Source organism: Stigmatopora nigra, chromosome 22 (assembly GCF_051989575.1).
Source record: "Stigmatopora nigra isolate UIUO_SnigA chromosome 22, RoL_Snig_1.1, whole genome shotgun sequence".
NCBI lineage: Eukaryota > Metazoa > Chordata > Actinopteri > Syngnathiformes > Syngnathidae > Stigmatopora > Stigmatopora nigra.
In genome coordinates, this window is record NC_135529.1 from 2,671,365 (window position 1) to 2,687,991 (window position 16,627).

Sequence of the window (16,627 nt, forward strand, 5' to 3'; positions counted from 1 at the left end):
TTGCATTTAGACCAGTGCTAACACTGTAAAACATTCATCTTGCAGCGGTCTGTACAAGTGCGGGTGTGTGTGTGTGTGTGTGTGTGTGTGTGTGTGTGTGTGTGTGTGTGTGTGTGTGTGTCTGCCTATGAGATGTGTGTGTGTGCGTGTGTGATAGTGGGCTGTTGTGTAAATGCTAAAATAATGTGCCACATATGGCCAGACACACAACTTTCTCTGGTTTCATCTTGAATTTCAGTGTATCCCTGTGGGGGAAAGATGCTGTTACATTTGCATGAGAAAGGTTGTCAGACTAACGCTGTTTCTCATTTCTGTCTCCTATCTCCCTCTACCCGTTCTCCACCTCCATCTACACCCCACAACCTTCCCCAAATCCCCTCCCTGTGTCTACAGCTCTGATAGCCATAGGCCAGTATAGCAGCACCATCGAGACTGTGGATGCTGGCTGGTGTAAGGACATCACAGACCAGGGTGCCATGCAAATCGCAGAGAGCAGCAAGTCCCTACGCTACCTGGGCCTCATGAGATGTGACAAGGTAACACTACTTTGTACAAAATGACACTGCCTCTTATCACTGCTACATGGAGGAACAGGGACAGGCATTACACTGCACAGTGAACCTGTCTATTTAAGGGGATGTATGTTATAGACCTAACTGGGATAATGAAAATAGACAATATACAGAGAATATTTAAAAAGGTTTAAAAATAAAAACATAATTGGTTTAATAGTTTTACCTCTCCCATATTATTTAAACCACTGGTGACTTTTTTTCTAAACCTTGTAGTCACACTACTAAAACAAACCTTGGGAAACAAAGAGAATTTATTTCTATAAAACAAAACATTAACATTTTCAGCCAACAGAGAGGCACTTTTTAAGTTACAAATGTGACAATGTTATTTTTACAAAGCAAGATTTTCAACCAAAAAATTATAACAAAAATATACAATGCTGTGACCAAGGTACCCGAAATTGTTATTATGGAATTCTGGGAAGCTGTTTCTAAATGTCCCTGGCAATTGGCTAGAGAGCTGTCCTGTGTGGGCTCACAGCCTCTCACCCAATCCTTGTGAAGATAAGCAACATAACTTTTAAATATTTTTTTTCTGTATTTGGATGTATACGCTTTTAGAATGAGTGAATGTAAGGCAAAAGGCTTAGTAGCTCTGCTGAGGTTTTATTTTCTTACGAATAGTCTATTATTGTGCTGTGTTTTATAGCTAATTCCATTAGAATCATGGAAGTAAACCGTCATTTGCCGCTCTTAAGTAAAACTTTTTTGTTGGGCACTTTTTGCAAATAGATGTCACAAAGCGTGGCACTCAATAAAATAGCTTATATAAATGTAACTGATTGTTGTTGTTGTGGTTGAAACATCTTGGATTTTTTGGAAGGATTTTATAAGCCTCTTTGTAGTTGAAGTAAAGGTTTGTGAGTATATGTAATATGGTGCAGGAGTAAAGTTGACTTGAAAAAAGTCTTTTCACAAGGTTGGGACCTGTTAGTTTTTATTCCTTCATTACAGAAACTGTAATGTGTGGCCCAACTTTGAGCTTGAACCTTGACCCGATAGATTGCATTGATAAATCATTCCACCCCGCGTTCGTTAAACAAAACAAGAACATCGGTTGCCTCTTATTTATTTGTGTATATCGTAATAAATTTCAAAGTAGGATGGTCTGCCAGTGATCTGATGTTTAAGGTCTTGGCAGGGAAGTGGTGTGCTCAGTTCATTTTATTACACAAAAATGTGTATCTATCATATTTATCCTGTGGTAATAAAGACAAACTGTATTAGATAGCTTGTGATTACTTAGATTCCATTATCATTTACTTCCCTCCTGCTTGGTCAGCTGCGTGACCCAACAATCGATATCTTCAGCACCGCTTATAAAAAATCTCTTTTGGCACCACCTATATCTTTGGTGAAGTAACAACATCTCCTTGTTTCTTTCCAATCTCATAAGTGCATCTGTGTACCTCAGTTCTTATTTACCTGTATAGTTGCTTTCCCATGGTACTCGTAGTGTTGCCTTGAGGAGGGAAAGATAAATGATTGCGCTCCCTATGCTCTGAGGGGGGAATTTGGGGATGACACTGCCAAGCAAAGTGGTAATTGGCGCTATTAGGGTAGTAATGAAGTGTGAATTTAGCATAGAAAAGAGTTTGATAGTTTTCAAGGTCATGTATGTTAGCATCTCCAAATTACAAAATGAATTAAGGGTATGATTAACCCCGTACACTCCACCCTACCTAATTTTTCCTCCATTTTTGGTTGTCAAAGACCACAATGTTAAATTTTGGAATACAAAGGGATGGTGGCCACTTATGATGTGGACATCATTTTTCTCAGAAACTACATCATGTAAAAAGACATTTTTAACACTTGTCAGGTCCCAATTTGCCTAAATATCAAAGAGGAAATAAAAATTAATGCCTTCCAACAGTCTGGGTCTTAGGAGGTTAAATACAGTTTAGTATGATAACTCTGATACTACAGATGACCTGTGTGAAAAAAGATCAGCCCACTTGTTTTGTAGAATTGCAGTAGGTTGAGGGAGTTTTAGTGGGAAGTTTAAGGAGAGAGGAGGCCAAACTGTTGTTCGCTTTTGTTAGCAAACAAATAAACAGAATTGGCATGCTGTTAAACTGAGGTCACCCCGAGAGCTAAACCAAATAAAAGAGGTAAATAGGTGCGAACTAGAGTCCGGGCGATGCTCAGAGAGCTTGTGGTTTTCTTAGAAAATGTGCTGTGCCTTCATTTTCAACTCCTACCTTCGTCCACCACGTCTTAACGTTAATATCCTGCACTCATTTTGGGCAAATCACTATTTTGTTTTCTTTGTACCAGTCCCATTTAATTTAAACCTTGTGATCATTGGACTTGTTTCCCAAAGTACATCATTTCTGAGATTCAATATTTTGTGTTTATTATTTCTCTGTCAAGCCAATTTATTTTGTGATCATAAATATTAGAAGAGCACTTAGAAGATCCACATTAACAATAGACTGTTCAGAAAAGTGGAAGAGTACAGAATTATATATTTTTTGGGACCGCACCGAGGATGTTTCTTTAATCAGGAGATGGAAATGTTTACTTGTTATTGATTATCAATACCTGAGCTGTCAGACACCCACAAGCTATTGTTTTGATCGTAGACAAGTCATCAATTATTTTTGACTTGGGTTAATCAATCAAATAATGTATTAATTTTGGTGGAGTTGGATCCTAAAAGAACAACAATGTTCATACATTTTTTTTTATTTTGGATGTACTATTTAATTGTTCGTATTCAAATGTAAGCAAGAGGTGTTACCGTCATTGTCAGAAAATACTTCATACTAATATTTCAAATGGGTTTGTACAAAATGTCAGTAAGAACATATTGTTCACTTTATCAGTGGATCAAAGCAGAGACATGTCCGATCCAATGGCGAGTCTAACTAATCTCATCTCTGTACTTAATTTCCTTCTGGGAAAAACCCTGAGGCTGCTGGCTTGCACTCTCTTCCACAATTTTCTCATGGAATGGAAGTCTTGTGCAAATTATGTGACATTGCATTTATCTCAGCCACAGTGTCTCTTATTCATGTTGTCAAATCAATTTGCCCCCCACCTCCTTTACTTATTTAACTCACCCCTGCCTAAAATGAGTGAGGCCTATCTCCATGCAGGCGTTCCATTTGTCTTTTTCTCCTTACAGCCATGTGGTATGCATAAATAACCAGTTTGTGATGCCAGCAGTTTTCCTCCACTAAAATTCATATTTGCTGGAAGCTCTAATGTTAGATTATATGATTACACATAGATGGAGGAAGGCCAAAAAGCAACCTCACTTTAGGAAATGTATCTAAACTCTAAAAGGCATTAGAGCTACATAGAATATAAGATACTATATGATTGAAGGCAATATGCAGACTCTAATTGGTCCTATAGATGAAAGGAAAATAGGTTGGGCAGCACAATTTTGTTTGGCTCAGCGCACTTAAAAAGCATCTGAATATTTATCCATCTGCCTTAATGTTAAAACCAATTAACAATAAGGGACCTTAAACAATCTCAACCGGCACACCAATTCTTGTAAAAGCTATGTTTTACATGCACATACAGGACTAGCAGCAGCCTTGTCTGATGGAGAGAATAATTCGTATAGAGGCAGTGTTGACACTATTTAGGAAATATGGTTAATAGCCTAAATGAAAGTTTGTCTTTGGTTGGTTTCCTGTCAAGAACGATATGCCGCAAAGACACATTCAATGTCCAAAAAACTGACTGAGAAAAGAACAAAGTCACAAAAATAAACTCAGCATTTCACAGGCAAGTTAGACTACATTCATAGAAAGTTTAGAGTGGCTCTTGCAGTCTCTCGTGTGTTTTCCCTCCCGCATTAAAGTGGAGTTGAGTTTCGGAGTGGGGCCTGACAGTCTTAGACAAACACAATCTTGCGATAACCTTGACGCCCTGTGCCGACAAGCCAAGTCAGCTCTTTGCCTCGGACTACCCTCAAATTTGTTTGGAATTGTCAGATCGCCGGGAATTTTAATGCACTAGCTGAATGTCACAAGACCTCGAGAGTGTAGAATTCATTTAGGAACTGCTAACAGGATCCAGCTGGCGCTCCTGGTATGGACCAGTGTGAAGGATCGATTTTCAACCGTCACAGCTTGTACAAACGTGCTTCCGTACTGTATGTTTTTTCTGCCAGGCAGAGGGAATTGTGTGTAGTCAGTCAGTCGTATGAAGAATTAGATTTTTTCTCTCTCCTCGTCCTCTATTTAACATTGACCCAGTACTAGCCACAAGTCTATTTGATTGTCCGAATATGTTCCTAATACATATCTCCACTTGCTAACCATATATAGGCCTAACATAGCACCCTGTGTGCCTCTAATGTTTTTCTTGAACCCCCGCACGTCTGTCCGAGTGATTTCCTTTTGTGCTACACCGTGCACAAATGCAACATTTCTGTGTTCAACGGTGTGAGGAATTTGTGTTATTTGCTGTGAACACAGCTCATAATGGAGCATTGAAATCAGAACCTCATCCCTGCAGGCCTCCACACATGGAAAACGCTGCCTGCCTCCGATGATTACACCTCTGCCTCCAGGCCCCCTAGCCACCATTCACTGACAAGAATGCCATTGATCCACCCGAAAAAAATCAAATAAATTAATTTTGTCTACTTGCAGCTGTAAATTGGTCTCGGTCTTTTGATGTCATTCAACTAAAAGGCTTCAGAAAAAGATCCTTAATGTTCTGGAAAATTGATTTTTCTTTTGCTTTTGGCTCAGGAGTGCACCATATGTCAGTGTGTCTGAGTTAAATGCTTGGTCTTTTGTATAGGCAGAATTCATCTTTCCACACGTCTACGTGCACACATGAATTTGAGATGCATTTTTGTCTCAACTATACCTTTGAGTGCAGGGATACAATGTGCTAGTGTCAGAGGTTATTATTTCAAGATTAGCTCATCGGACTGAGAGACACCATTATATGTCAACATGGTAAATTGTGAGAAAGGCTAATGTAGCATTTGGGACTCTTCTGGCTCCCACAAAGCTGAGATATGTTAACTCACAATGACGCATATGCAACAAGTTTGCCTGAATTTGTACAAAAGTCACAATGATTGCAGGCCAAACTTTGGAATTATTTCACTGTGTCCCGCAAATTGACACAGGTCTTTTTTATATGTCTCAAGGTGCGTGTTAAAGAAATATATCAAACTATATCACAATGTCTGAAACATTGTTTATTTCTCATAAAACCTATCTGTAAAACTGAAACTGTGGCCATGAAAGTTCAGTTTATTCCAGAATGAAATCACTATGCTAAATGAATTCCAAGGTTATATGAACAAATAACAGATAGACTATTTTAAATGTGAATACCTATCACTGTGGCATCCAGATGATATTTTAAATTTAGACTTTGTTTGTTTTATGAATACATTCGGGTATACTGAAAGATTTTTATCCCAATCGAGGAAAAGGACATCATTTCACCAATCTGGTGTCTTCCATTTGCAGTTACTTGACTGCAACCAGGTATTGCTTCTCTCGGCAGAATTTTCATTGGTTAAAATAACTTTGCACGATCAATTGAAAAAAAAAAACTATACTCACCCAAATGTGTATAATAGTGTGAAATATTTGAGTCATATTACAGAATTTATCGTATATTTCAATTGTTAGCCAGAGAGGGTGAAATTTATTTGAAAGTTGTGTATAGGTTCAAACACCTCCTTGAACAGATAGTTCAACTTGTATCCAATGTAAATGATTTGCATCCATTCTGACACTAAAAGGTTGACACTTCCAGACAGGCAACTGTATCTGAGTTCCTAATTTTTTTTCTTCTGGCTATTCTGGGAACATTTGGAGCTTTCATTGTCTCATGACGTATCACTTGGGGGATTTAGAGCTCATTCGGCTTCAGGTCATGTTTTCTTTCGTAATGTTTTTGCAGCTTGCACCTATGTACTGAAATGATATTTGTTTTTCTCATATCTTCTTTCCCTTTGCTGTCAGTTTCTTCTGCTCCCCTTCTTTGCTTGTCAACTTTCACTCCTCTGTTCACTCTCATTCTTTTAACACTCTCCCTTGCCTATATACACCCCCACATTTTTTCCACTACTTCATTAAAGTTAAAACAAATGGGCTGCCACAAGTTGAGAAACATGATGGCGGAAAATTGCAGAGTCAGCTTCAACGTAGACTTGTAAAATAATGACGCTGACTACCACTACACCGATCAGGGACAGGACTGTGAGTTGTCACCATAATGGGGTTGATGAAGGAGTGAGATACAAAGTTAAATGAGGGGGCAAAGGGAGTTAGTTAAAGGCAGAAATCAAGAGAAAATACAATGAATGGGCAATGCTTGAGGATGAGATGTCTCTGCCCCCTTAAGTGTTTTGCGTAAGCAGTTTGGAAGTACCTGAACGGAGGCCGAGCAGTATTTTGGGAACAGGTATGAGCATATCTGCCCTCCTTTCCTTTCCCAATTGGGGAAACCAGACAGACCTTGTTAAAAGTGCGGACATCCCAATCAATATAGTTGTTCCAGTGGAGCATCCAGCTGTCAGGGACTCTACACAGATAGGCACGGCTTAGCAATTTGCAGACATAAACAAGGGCCTAATTGTTTGGGACCTGGAGGTTTGTAGTGAGGAAAACAAAGATGAAGTATTGTGAAGAGTTAGAAGCCATTTCAACTCTCGTTTAGGAAATGAGAGTTAGTTGAAACTTTCTTTGATGAGTGTTGTTATTGTGAACAGCAGGGGTGTGGAGTATTAGGGCTCTGAAACAAAGGGAATTAGAGCCAAGGTAGTGAATGCCGTAGTGATAGGCTTCTCAGTTTTCTACTTCCTGCTCTTGGGGCACACTATATATTCACAGCTTGAATTGGTAATTTCCCATTTATGATTTTCAGCGAAATCTTTGAGTTTCATCCTGCACAGGAAATTTGATTGTACTAATTGTCGGCCGTTACTCAAGCCTTTTCCTAATTATCTATTCAGTTTGTTTCCAAAAGGCCATGCCAAAAGTTGGAGTGGTAAAGTGTGACACAGGGTTCAAAGGGATTGTCGGAAATAACAAATAATGATCACAACCTCACTTGACCCACACTGACCCCTTTGTTGTACGTTACTTGTCTTTCTACCTCACCTTTGCAAGGACAATCAAGGATGTTGAAATCACATCATTTATTCATTCAGTTATGCTTTACCGTCTCCAGCACCTCATTTTCTTCTTCCCCCATTACTATATGCTCATCTCCACAGAGGCCAATATAATCTTCATGGAGTCATGGCCAGAAAGGAGACGCAACTCAGCGTGGTTAGGATTCTTGCCAATCTTGATTTGGTTCTGGGCAATAACTAAAGTTTGCCTTTTTGCAGACAAAAGGCAGCAGGCCACCATAGACTACAAATGTCGTGTCCTACTGTGTAGGTGATGAATTAGCTTTTTAATGCTGATGGCCATACCAGCCCCTCTATCGAAACACTGTCTGTACATATTTTATACATCTAGGGGGGCTTTGAAAAACTTTTGGGGCAAGAAACTAGTCAGCCTTCATTTTTATTCATTGCATTATGAATGGCTGTCCAGAGGGGGGAATGTGTATGTGTGAAAAAAATGTTACTCCTCTGCTAACATTTGAACATTTTAACCCTAAGGCTCAAAGTCCCTGAATGAGAGCACGAATACAAGACCTGAGTTCCTTTTTTTCATTTCACGAACTTGCATTCATCAGGAAGACCCATCAAAATATTGACACAATATGCTTGCTCGCCACCTTGTTTTAACTTTGACTAGTCCATTCTAATCAGAGCTATCCTCCCTCTAAAGAGACACCATGAATTTTTTATCTTGGCGTCTCTTTGTAAGGCGAGGGTCGATTTGTCCTTGTTCTTTATTTACTCTGGAGAACGAGCCAATCCTTTGAGGTAGAAATTAAACAGTAGCTCTATTGTGTTTGTCTATAAGAAATTCCATTGGTTTCCAAACTCAGTGAGTCTCCATGGAATTCTTTGCTCATGTAGCCCCATTTTATGTTCAAACTTAGTTTATGGCATTCAACAGTCTGATTATGACCTTGTTGTGCCACCAAACACATCAGTATCTAAATTCAAAATTACCCATATGTGTAGACACCTACCCGCTCTCATTTTAAAGTCGCTGTGCACTCACATACATCTTATTCAAGTTTGACTTCACAACTATTTAGTATGTCCATATGTATTATAAGTGTAATCATAAGCTCCAAATTTTATTATGAAATGTTGAATCCAGTTGAAACAAGTCTGGGCAAAACAAACCTTATGTCAACATGAACATGTATAAATGGGAACTGACAGCAATCAGATGGTTGGTTTTGCTTAATAGAAGCCAAATGGACTTATCACAACCTCTTCTTTGTCGTACATGACATCATACTCCCACATGTGAATAACTCGTTTTCTTGATTTAGGCATCTATTTTAAGCGTGTTTCGATGAAAAATGTAATGATCTTAGTGTTTCAATACACAATTAGCCAATTTTCATGCCTCACTAAATATTACCATTGACTTTTGCACATCAAAATGTTTGTTTTCTGCTAATTGCATTTTTCCCCACCTGTTTCAAAGTATGACACAAATACTATAATATTTTTTTCTGATTTAGCAATTTTTCAGAAACTCGGAAACAGGTCAAATCATTTTAAACCATTATTTCCATGACGGCATTTTTTTTAGAGGCCCAATTTAATGAGGGATTTAACCTTGCTTTAGACAATTTTTTAACCCTCTCGTTTCATTCATTTTCAAAACTGCTTGTCCTCAATAGTAACACGGTGCCGCTGGTTTCACATGTGATCAAATGTGGCAAGTTTACAAACCTGTGCACCAGAATCTGTCTTCCATTATGCTCAACTGGGCCCAGGTTTCTGTTTTGTCGGTCTGAACTGCTGTCAGATATTTGGCAGGACTGTGGACATGACTTGTACCAGATCTTTAGGATTCGGACTATCAGGGTCTCAAGCTGAACTGCTTTTTAACAGTGCATTCACAGCCATTCTTGTAAGGGTTACTCAGCCTTCTGAGATAAAACAAAAATAGTGGAGTTGTTTGGCCTTTACCAAACAAATCAACATTAAGAAAATTCTCAAATCTTTGTCAACGCCCTCTTATCTTTTCAAAATCAAAGCACTATCTCTGCTTTTGTTCAGTCACTAATGATTTTGGAATGTCTTAAAAGGGGGGCTTTCCACTTACCGGTTTATAGAAATCTATAAATCTGACTCATTTAAAGCCAGACAAGTAATGAAGGCCTCATGCACAAATCTTCTATCCAAATTGCTATATTAAACATTTACCCTCAAATGCATTTACTAGTTGACAAATGCACTACACATTGGCCGAGAGTGCTTACTTAAAGGAGGTTACCTTACTGATTCCCACATGGGGATGCTCTACAAACAAGGCTCTATCAAAATATTACAAATACCAATATTGCAAAATTTGAAATATGTCAATATCAATAGCATATGCACAGCTGTTTCCACTACATGGGTACATATTTCTTAACATAACATGTAAAACACTTCAATTTGATTTTAAATTGTATCTCTTTCAATAAATGTGGTTTAAGTCAGCCTTATCTAACACAAAATATGCATTTTTACTGAACAGTAGTCTTTGCAACTACTATTCTATGCAAACACAATTAAAAATACAATGACAAACAAGTTGGTAAGCCACTCAGTCAAAATGCAATTCTTAAGCATTGCTCAGCAATGAGAGGGAGGCTAACGTGATATGCAACTTTGTCTTTATGTATCTGATTATCAATTTAGAAACATGTTCTCCCTTTTCCTTCCTAGAACATAAACTGCTGTTACATTAGTCAGCTTTATGACAACTTTTACTGTAGCACCCATCCAGGATATGTCCGCTGCTAAATTTAGATTTTACGTGATGGTAGAGTGCATCTACATGAGAAGGCATCTTAAGAGAACTATAATAATTCAAAGAGAGAGGTTGCCTACGAGCAGAGGTCAGATCAGAAAGAAGGCGCCTGTCACCTTGTAAGAAGAAAGACGTGCAGTTTTTACATACCAGCCCTTGATAAGTCTTTTTGCTTCTATCCATCTCTCTTTCCATATTGTAAACTCTGAGAGCATCACATTACCTATCAGAACACATTAGGCCACACTCAGATCTATATGCAGCATATTTCAAGTTAAAATAGGGAGAAAATATAAGTGTAGGCCTCACTCCAGATAGCTACGGCTCTGCTCCCGGATGCGTTATTTGGGATCTGCTGTATCATGTGTCTTTCCTTCAGACTTGGCTGCAGATTTTGAAGGACTATATACACTCCGGGATCAAAATAAAAAAGCCGTCGGAGACATTTACCAGAGACCCTTCTTACTTTGGTTTAAAGCTTATCGTTGCCAAGCAACAAAATATCACTGAGTGCACTTTTACTTCGTGATAAAATCGTAAAGAATCGGCTGACTCATCGTTTACAAAGCAATTCTGTGCAAGACGACGCCAGCCTGTGCCACACAGAAACGAGGATATTTTTTCTAATAACCTTCACATCTTAACATGATTAGCTTTGGACTGCTAATAACAAGCCTCAGATATTTAATGCATACCCCGGAACCATTTGTTAATATTCACATATTTAACATATGAAGAGGCCTGTTATAGTTAACGAAGTAGAAAGAAATAGACCAAAATGTTGCCCAGTCTTGGAGGTCACCAACACTTTTTTCTTACTCTTTAATTATGGATAGCCAATTAACTTTTTTCCCCTCTATTGTCGGATATATATATATTTTTCTTGTAACATTTGTAGCATTCTCTCACATATGATTCTACTTTCAACAACATTTCTTCAATGTGATACAGCCACACTAATTAAATTAAATTTTGTTTCATTTTCCAAATAGTAATCACTGCCTCATAATAAAATGTGATCCAAGTGGCTCTTTGTTAATGTCAAACTCAGAGAACATTCAAAACACCCAAACCAATGTCCAAAGGTTTAAAAGAAAAGCTTTTATTATTCAGCCTTTCATCCTAATTGTTTCATTTTCCAAAATCTTATTCTCTGCATTATAATAAAACATTCATGTGATCCAAGTGGTTCCACATTAATGTCAAACTTAGTGAAAGTTCAAAACACCCAAACCCCTGTCCAAAAGTTTGAAAGAAAAGCCTCTATTATTCATTGTTGAAATGTACTGTAAGCCCCCATAGACATCCCTGACACACACACATAAACACACATTTAACGCATGGTTATTGGCATAATGGATCTTGAAAGTCAATAAAGTTCTGTTTTTGATTAAGGTTTGAACATTAGTAAAAAGCAGACATTTGAACTTGGATTACTTGCTGGTTTTGGTATAAAATTACTTAGAATCAATCGGTATTCCGGTATAAAAAGTGCTTGAGATCACAATGCCGAATTTATAGCCACATTTCTTGTTAAACATCTGCTCAATGCATTCCATTCATGATCTAAAGGTTGTCTACACTGTTTATTGATATGAAATGAGACCTTTTCCCTCATCAGTAAACTATTTTTTGGTCATCCTCAAGACAAAGTAAAAGAATGAGGGAGTGTACTTCTTGTCTGGAATGTGGTAGTACATTATAAAGGATCATTTTGAGGACAGGAATTTGAATATAAATATGCCATATTCCATGTCTTCACACTTTGAGATATAATCACTCAGACTATAAGCATCACTAATATCCTATGATCCTCAACATGTTGATTATTGCTATCGCTCTGTTAATTGTTTTTTTGGTTATCATTGACCAAGATATCCCAATATTGTAGTGATAGCTTGGCTTACAAGACCCCCCAACTTTTTATGAATTAGTCACAGAACAAATTAAGTGAATTTCACACTATTTATTTGTATTCCTCAACAGTCAAATTTAGCTAATGTAGTAGTCTTACACCTTCTCGGAAGCCAAATAAATTCTGGTATATGGTCTAAAGTCCGTAATTTAGGTTGCATCTTATCAGTGTCAGACGCTTTCCAAATTATTTCCCCCATCATTATGTTATCTGAATTAAAACAACAATGAATGAGACTAGCAATTTTTACACCAAGAGCTTTTGGGATGGTTAGAAAACACTTTGTCCAGGGCGTTGGTAACAACGAATGACTCTGTGCTCAACATGTGTGTGAGTGTTTATACATTATTTCCTCTGGAAAGTGTCACGCTTGCGGGTGGGCAGGGTTTGGTTCTAGGTGGGTTATGGCTAACCCCTCAAGGTCTCCGGGGTTACTGTGCCTCTGCTCTTTGTCAGCTTCTCTCAGTGTTCCTCCATCTCGCTGATTTTCTGACTGGCACTGAGCTGATGTGTCCAGAAAGAATGAATGGGGTGATGTTTCGAGAAATTTTGAACATTGAATGCAACCAAGGACAAATTTCACACTAGGAGAAATAAATATAAAAATTAAATAATGAATGTATTTTACTTCATATTGAAATGGAATATTAGTTCTTCTCTCTATCCATTGTTTAACTTGAGTCGATGCTGTATTTGCATGTCTATAGGTGAATGAAGAGACAGTGGAGAGGCTGGTGGTCCAGTACCCTCACATTGTGTTCAGTACGGTGATGCAGGACTGCAAGAGGACCCTGGAGAGAGCTTATCAGATGGGCTGGAGCCCCAATGCTTCGAACGCCTCGTAGCTGAGACTGATTTGTACACATACACGTAATTATGCCCACACACACACACGCACACCTACACAAGTATGAACAAAAGGACCATTTTTATTGCAAATATTTACACAAGTGCACCCTATTTTCAGATGAGTCATATTTGATTTTCATTTTCTTTTCATACATGCATATTAACACCACACAAAAGCACACACTAGCGACTCTTCCATTAATCAGTTCGTTGACAAAAAAAAACTTATCATGTGTCATCATCAAGTCAAAAAGCAACTCCAATATAGTTGAATCCCTTAAACTTGACTGCGTGGGATTGCTCACCGGGCTGAAAGATTACCAAACCCTTACCAGCCACGTATGCTATCAGATGGAAAAGATGACAAGATAAACAGAAAAACAGAGTTTTACAAAAGAAAAATCATCTTGCGTGGAGATTAACATTTACCAATGTGTTCACTTCTCCAAGGCGACGCCTAGTCCAATGGCGGGCAGTCTAAATCGAGCAAGCATAGACATCAACCACAACAATGTCCTCCTCCGGCTCAGAGCTGCTGAGAATTAAGCAGTCGCTTAGGGTTTTTTCGACAAATGTATGATTTTTATCTTGACTTTCCTGCTTGTGCAGTATCGCGTGAAGGGATTTGTGGATTTCTGAATGTTTAGATCGCTGTCGAGGCTAAATGTAAGCGTTGCCCTGGTGCAGCACATGCAAGATTGGGTTCTGGCCTAATCCTACTTCCCTCCCAGGCGATTGAATAGCAAGAAAACCACATTGATTGTTTCTTCAAAAGTGTATTATTAGATTGAGATTGGCATTTGAGTGAGTGACTGTTTTAAAAAATTTCAAATTAGACCAACCCAATGCATGCCGTATGAACAATGCTTGGATAAAAGCAATGTAATATTTTAATGAGCACATTGGCATCTCCAAATTAATTTGCATGACCCCGTTTGGATTTAAAATTTGGAGCTAATGGAAATAGATCCAATTCTGTTCAAGTGTAAACATAACATGTATTATCTCTGCAGGCAGTATTATGTGTTCTTAAAGCAGTTAACTTGAGGCACACAGCAGAAAATGAGTTTAGTTTTCAGAATTTATTGGCTCTTAATTGTGCCTTGAGGCTATTGAAACAAAATTATGTAGCTAGTTGAGATGCTGTCTTAATAGTTTGATTCCCCATAGAAGAACAACAAAACAGTTACAGAAATTTAACTTGGTAGTCAGTCGGCTAAATATGCCACACCCAAATCACTGACAGTATAAGGGGTTCATCTGCCTGGCTTTCTATACTCACTTAGTGTCACTTTTAATGTGAGTGTAAGTGGTCTCCTCTGGATATTTTCAGTTTCGGGGGGAAGGAATCCAGCTCAACATTTACCTGGAATGAAATTGAATCAATGAACTATGGTGTAGCCTGACTCTAGCCAACTTGAGCTGGGAGAAATCACCAATGCCCCAAATCAGAACAATTGCCCAAGTTAATTAGTTATTTTATTTAAATGAGGGTAACCTTATCTTGGGCTCTTCAGAGTACAAGGTAAAGACAACCCAAACCACACTTCTCAGTGCATAATTCTCTAAATGTTGGCTCAGCCCAAATCTGGTATCCTTCATCCCTTAAGTATTTTTTGTGTGATACCAAATAAAAACTTTGGTCTAATTATGGTTTGTAGTAGTTCAGAAGTTACGTTATATAGACCAAAAGCACCAAAACAAAATGCCTTAATACTAAACCCTTCCTCAAGTTGATCAGAAATTATAAAATAACTGCTTATCCTATTCTAGTTAATCAAATATCTTATCTCCTTAATTTTATAACCTTGTGTACGGGTCATTCGTAAACACGGCATTTACTTATTAGCGTTATATCGTTCTTGAGCATACTTAACATTAGCTATGTAGCATTTCAGTGAGCGATTTCCTCTTGGCAATAGAGGAAACAAGGTTAATAGTTGAGAGTGGATTACTTTTCATCAAACAATTGTAGTGTGGAGATGAGAGTGCAGACAAGTAGAGCATTTTTCTTTGGCCTCACCCCCCTCACGAACCATTTCTGCAGCTACAACAATAGATTCTTTTTTCAGTGTATAATCATGTACAGTATATTATAGTTTGAATGCAGCAACACTTTGTTCAGTATAAGCAGATTACACGCAACTAAAACATTGATTTTCCTCATCAGGATTTGTAGATTTAGCAGACGCAGACCTGCTCCGCTGTTGGTTTTTGTCCTTTTGTAATCTCCATCCGCACTTTCTCTTTTACTAGATGTTGACATACTTGATTCTTGATTTGTTAAGGCAAGCGTAAATGACTGGATTTGCATAAAGATGAATAAAACACTACAATTTCAAGCTTCTCCCACCCATTCCTGTTCTTTCTTTTACTTGCGTGAAATTAAGGTGGCACAGAATATCTAAAATAACAGAAAGGGTCTTTTCCTCTCATTTTTCATGAAAAAAGAGACAGCTCTTGACTGCAGCCGTCCTTGACTCATTGTTACTTCAATTAGATTTTCAGACAATAATGAGCTTAATGGTCGAAACTGGAACATTAGGATTCAGCAAGGAGGGCTTGTGTTAGCAGATAAAATGCAAATGAGCACACCAACATGTTGCCTTTCAAATTCAAAGGTTGCCAAATGTAGAAATTGGGCTCAACAAATGTTATTTGCTACACAAATATAAGACATTTTTTTATGTCTGTGCCTTCACAGCATTAACAACTGAAAACAAACAGTATATCCAATATTCAGTTAAATGCCTTCAAATGGTCTTTTCTGAGTCACTGACAGTGCCACAGTTCATAACACACAATGATAAAGCAGATTGATTGGATGTTGTACAATTAAATTACCGTATCTACTCCCATATAAGTCGCAATATTAAAATTGCCTTAAAATGTTTGAATTTTACAATTTCTCGTGTACAAGCCGCCCCCCTGATTGCCAATTACAAGTAGTAATGTGTTACTTTGAAGGGAAATTCTTAAGAAAAATCATCACATCGTATGTCTGAAATACTGTATGAATCAAAAGCATATTAGGGTCAATATTATAAGTTAATATACCTTGGTAAGATGGCTGTGGTGTGGAAATAAATGACCGTCCCGGGGGCAGTGGCTTGCGTCGTGACGTCACGGCGCCGTCACATTGTATCAAGGCGGCGTCAACTTGCAGTTTTGTGCATGTCGTGTTAATGCGCATATAACCCGTAACCTTGACTCAGTCATCATTTTATCTTAGTTACCCCCCAAACATGGAAATTATGAGAACTTTAGGTCTGAGTGGTAATGGACTAATGACACTCTTATACTGGAAGACGGAAAGTCAGTGGCAGCCAGGGTCAAATATGTTTCCCCGTGTTAAAGAGGGTTTAATTTTGCATCTGCAGAGAGAAAGAAAAACTCAATGGCTT

General features: G+C 38.1%; 1 protein-coding gene across 3 annotated transcripts in view; it reads left to right on the forward strand.

Annotated features, from left to right (window-relative positions):
• The window catches only part of LOC144215779 (F-box/LRR-repeat protein 17-like), a 140,825-nt gene extending 125,255 nt beyond the window's left edge, over positions 1–15,570 (forward strand). For all 3 annotated transcript variants that reach the window (XM_077744916.1, XM_077744917.1, XM_077744918.1), the window contains 2 exons: positions 394–536; positions 13,082–15,570. In XM_077744916.1, coding sequence (XP_077601042.1) covers positions 394–536; positions 13,082–13,219 — 281 coding nt within the window. In that variant the 3' untranslated portion in view covers positions 13,220–15,570. The remainder of the gene's footprint in view (positions 1–393; positions 537–13,081) is intronic.
• The last annotated feature ends 1,057 nt before the right edge of the window (positions 15,571–16,627 follow it).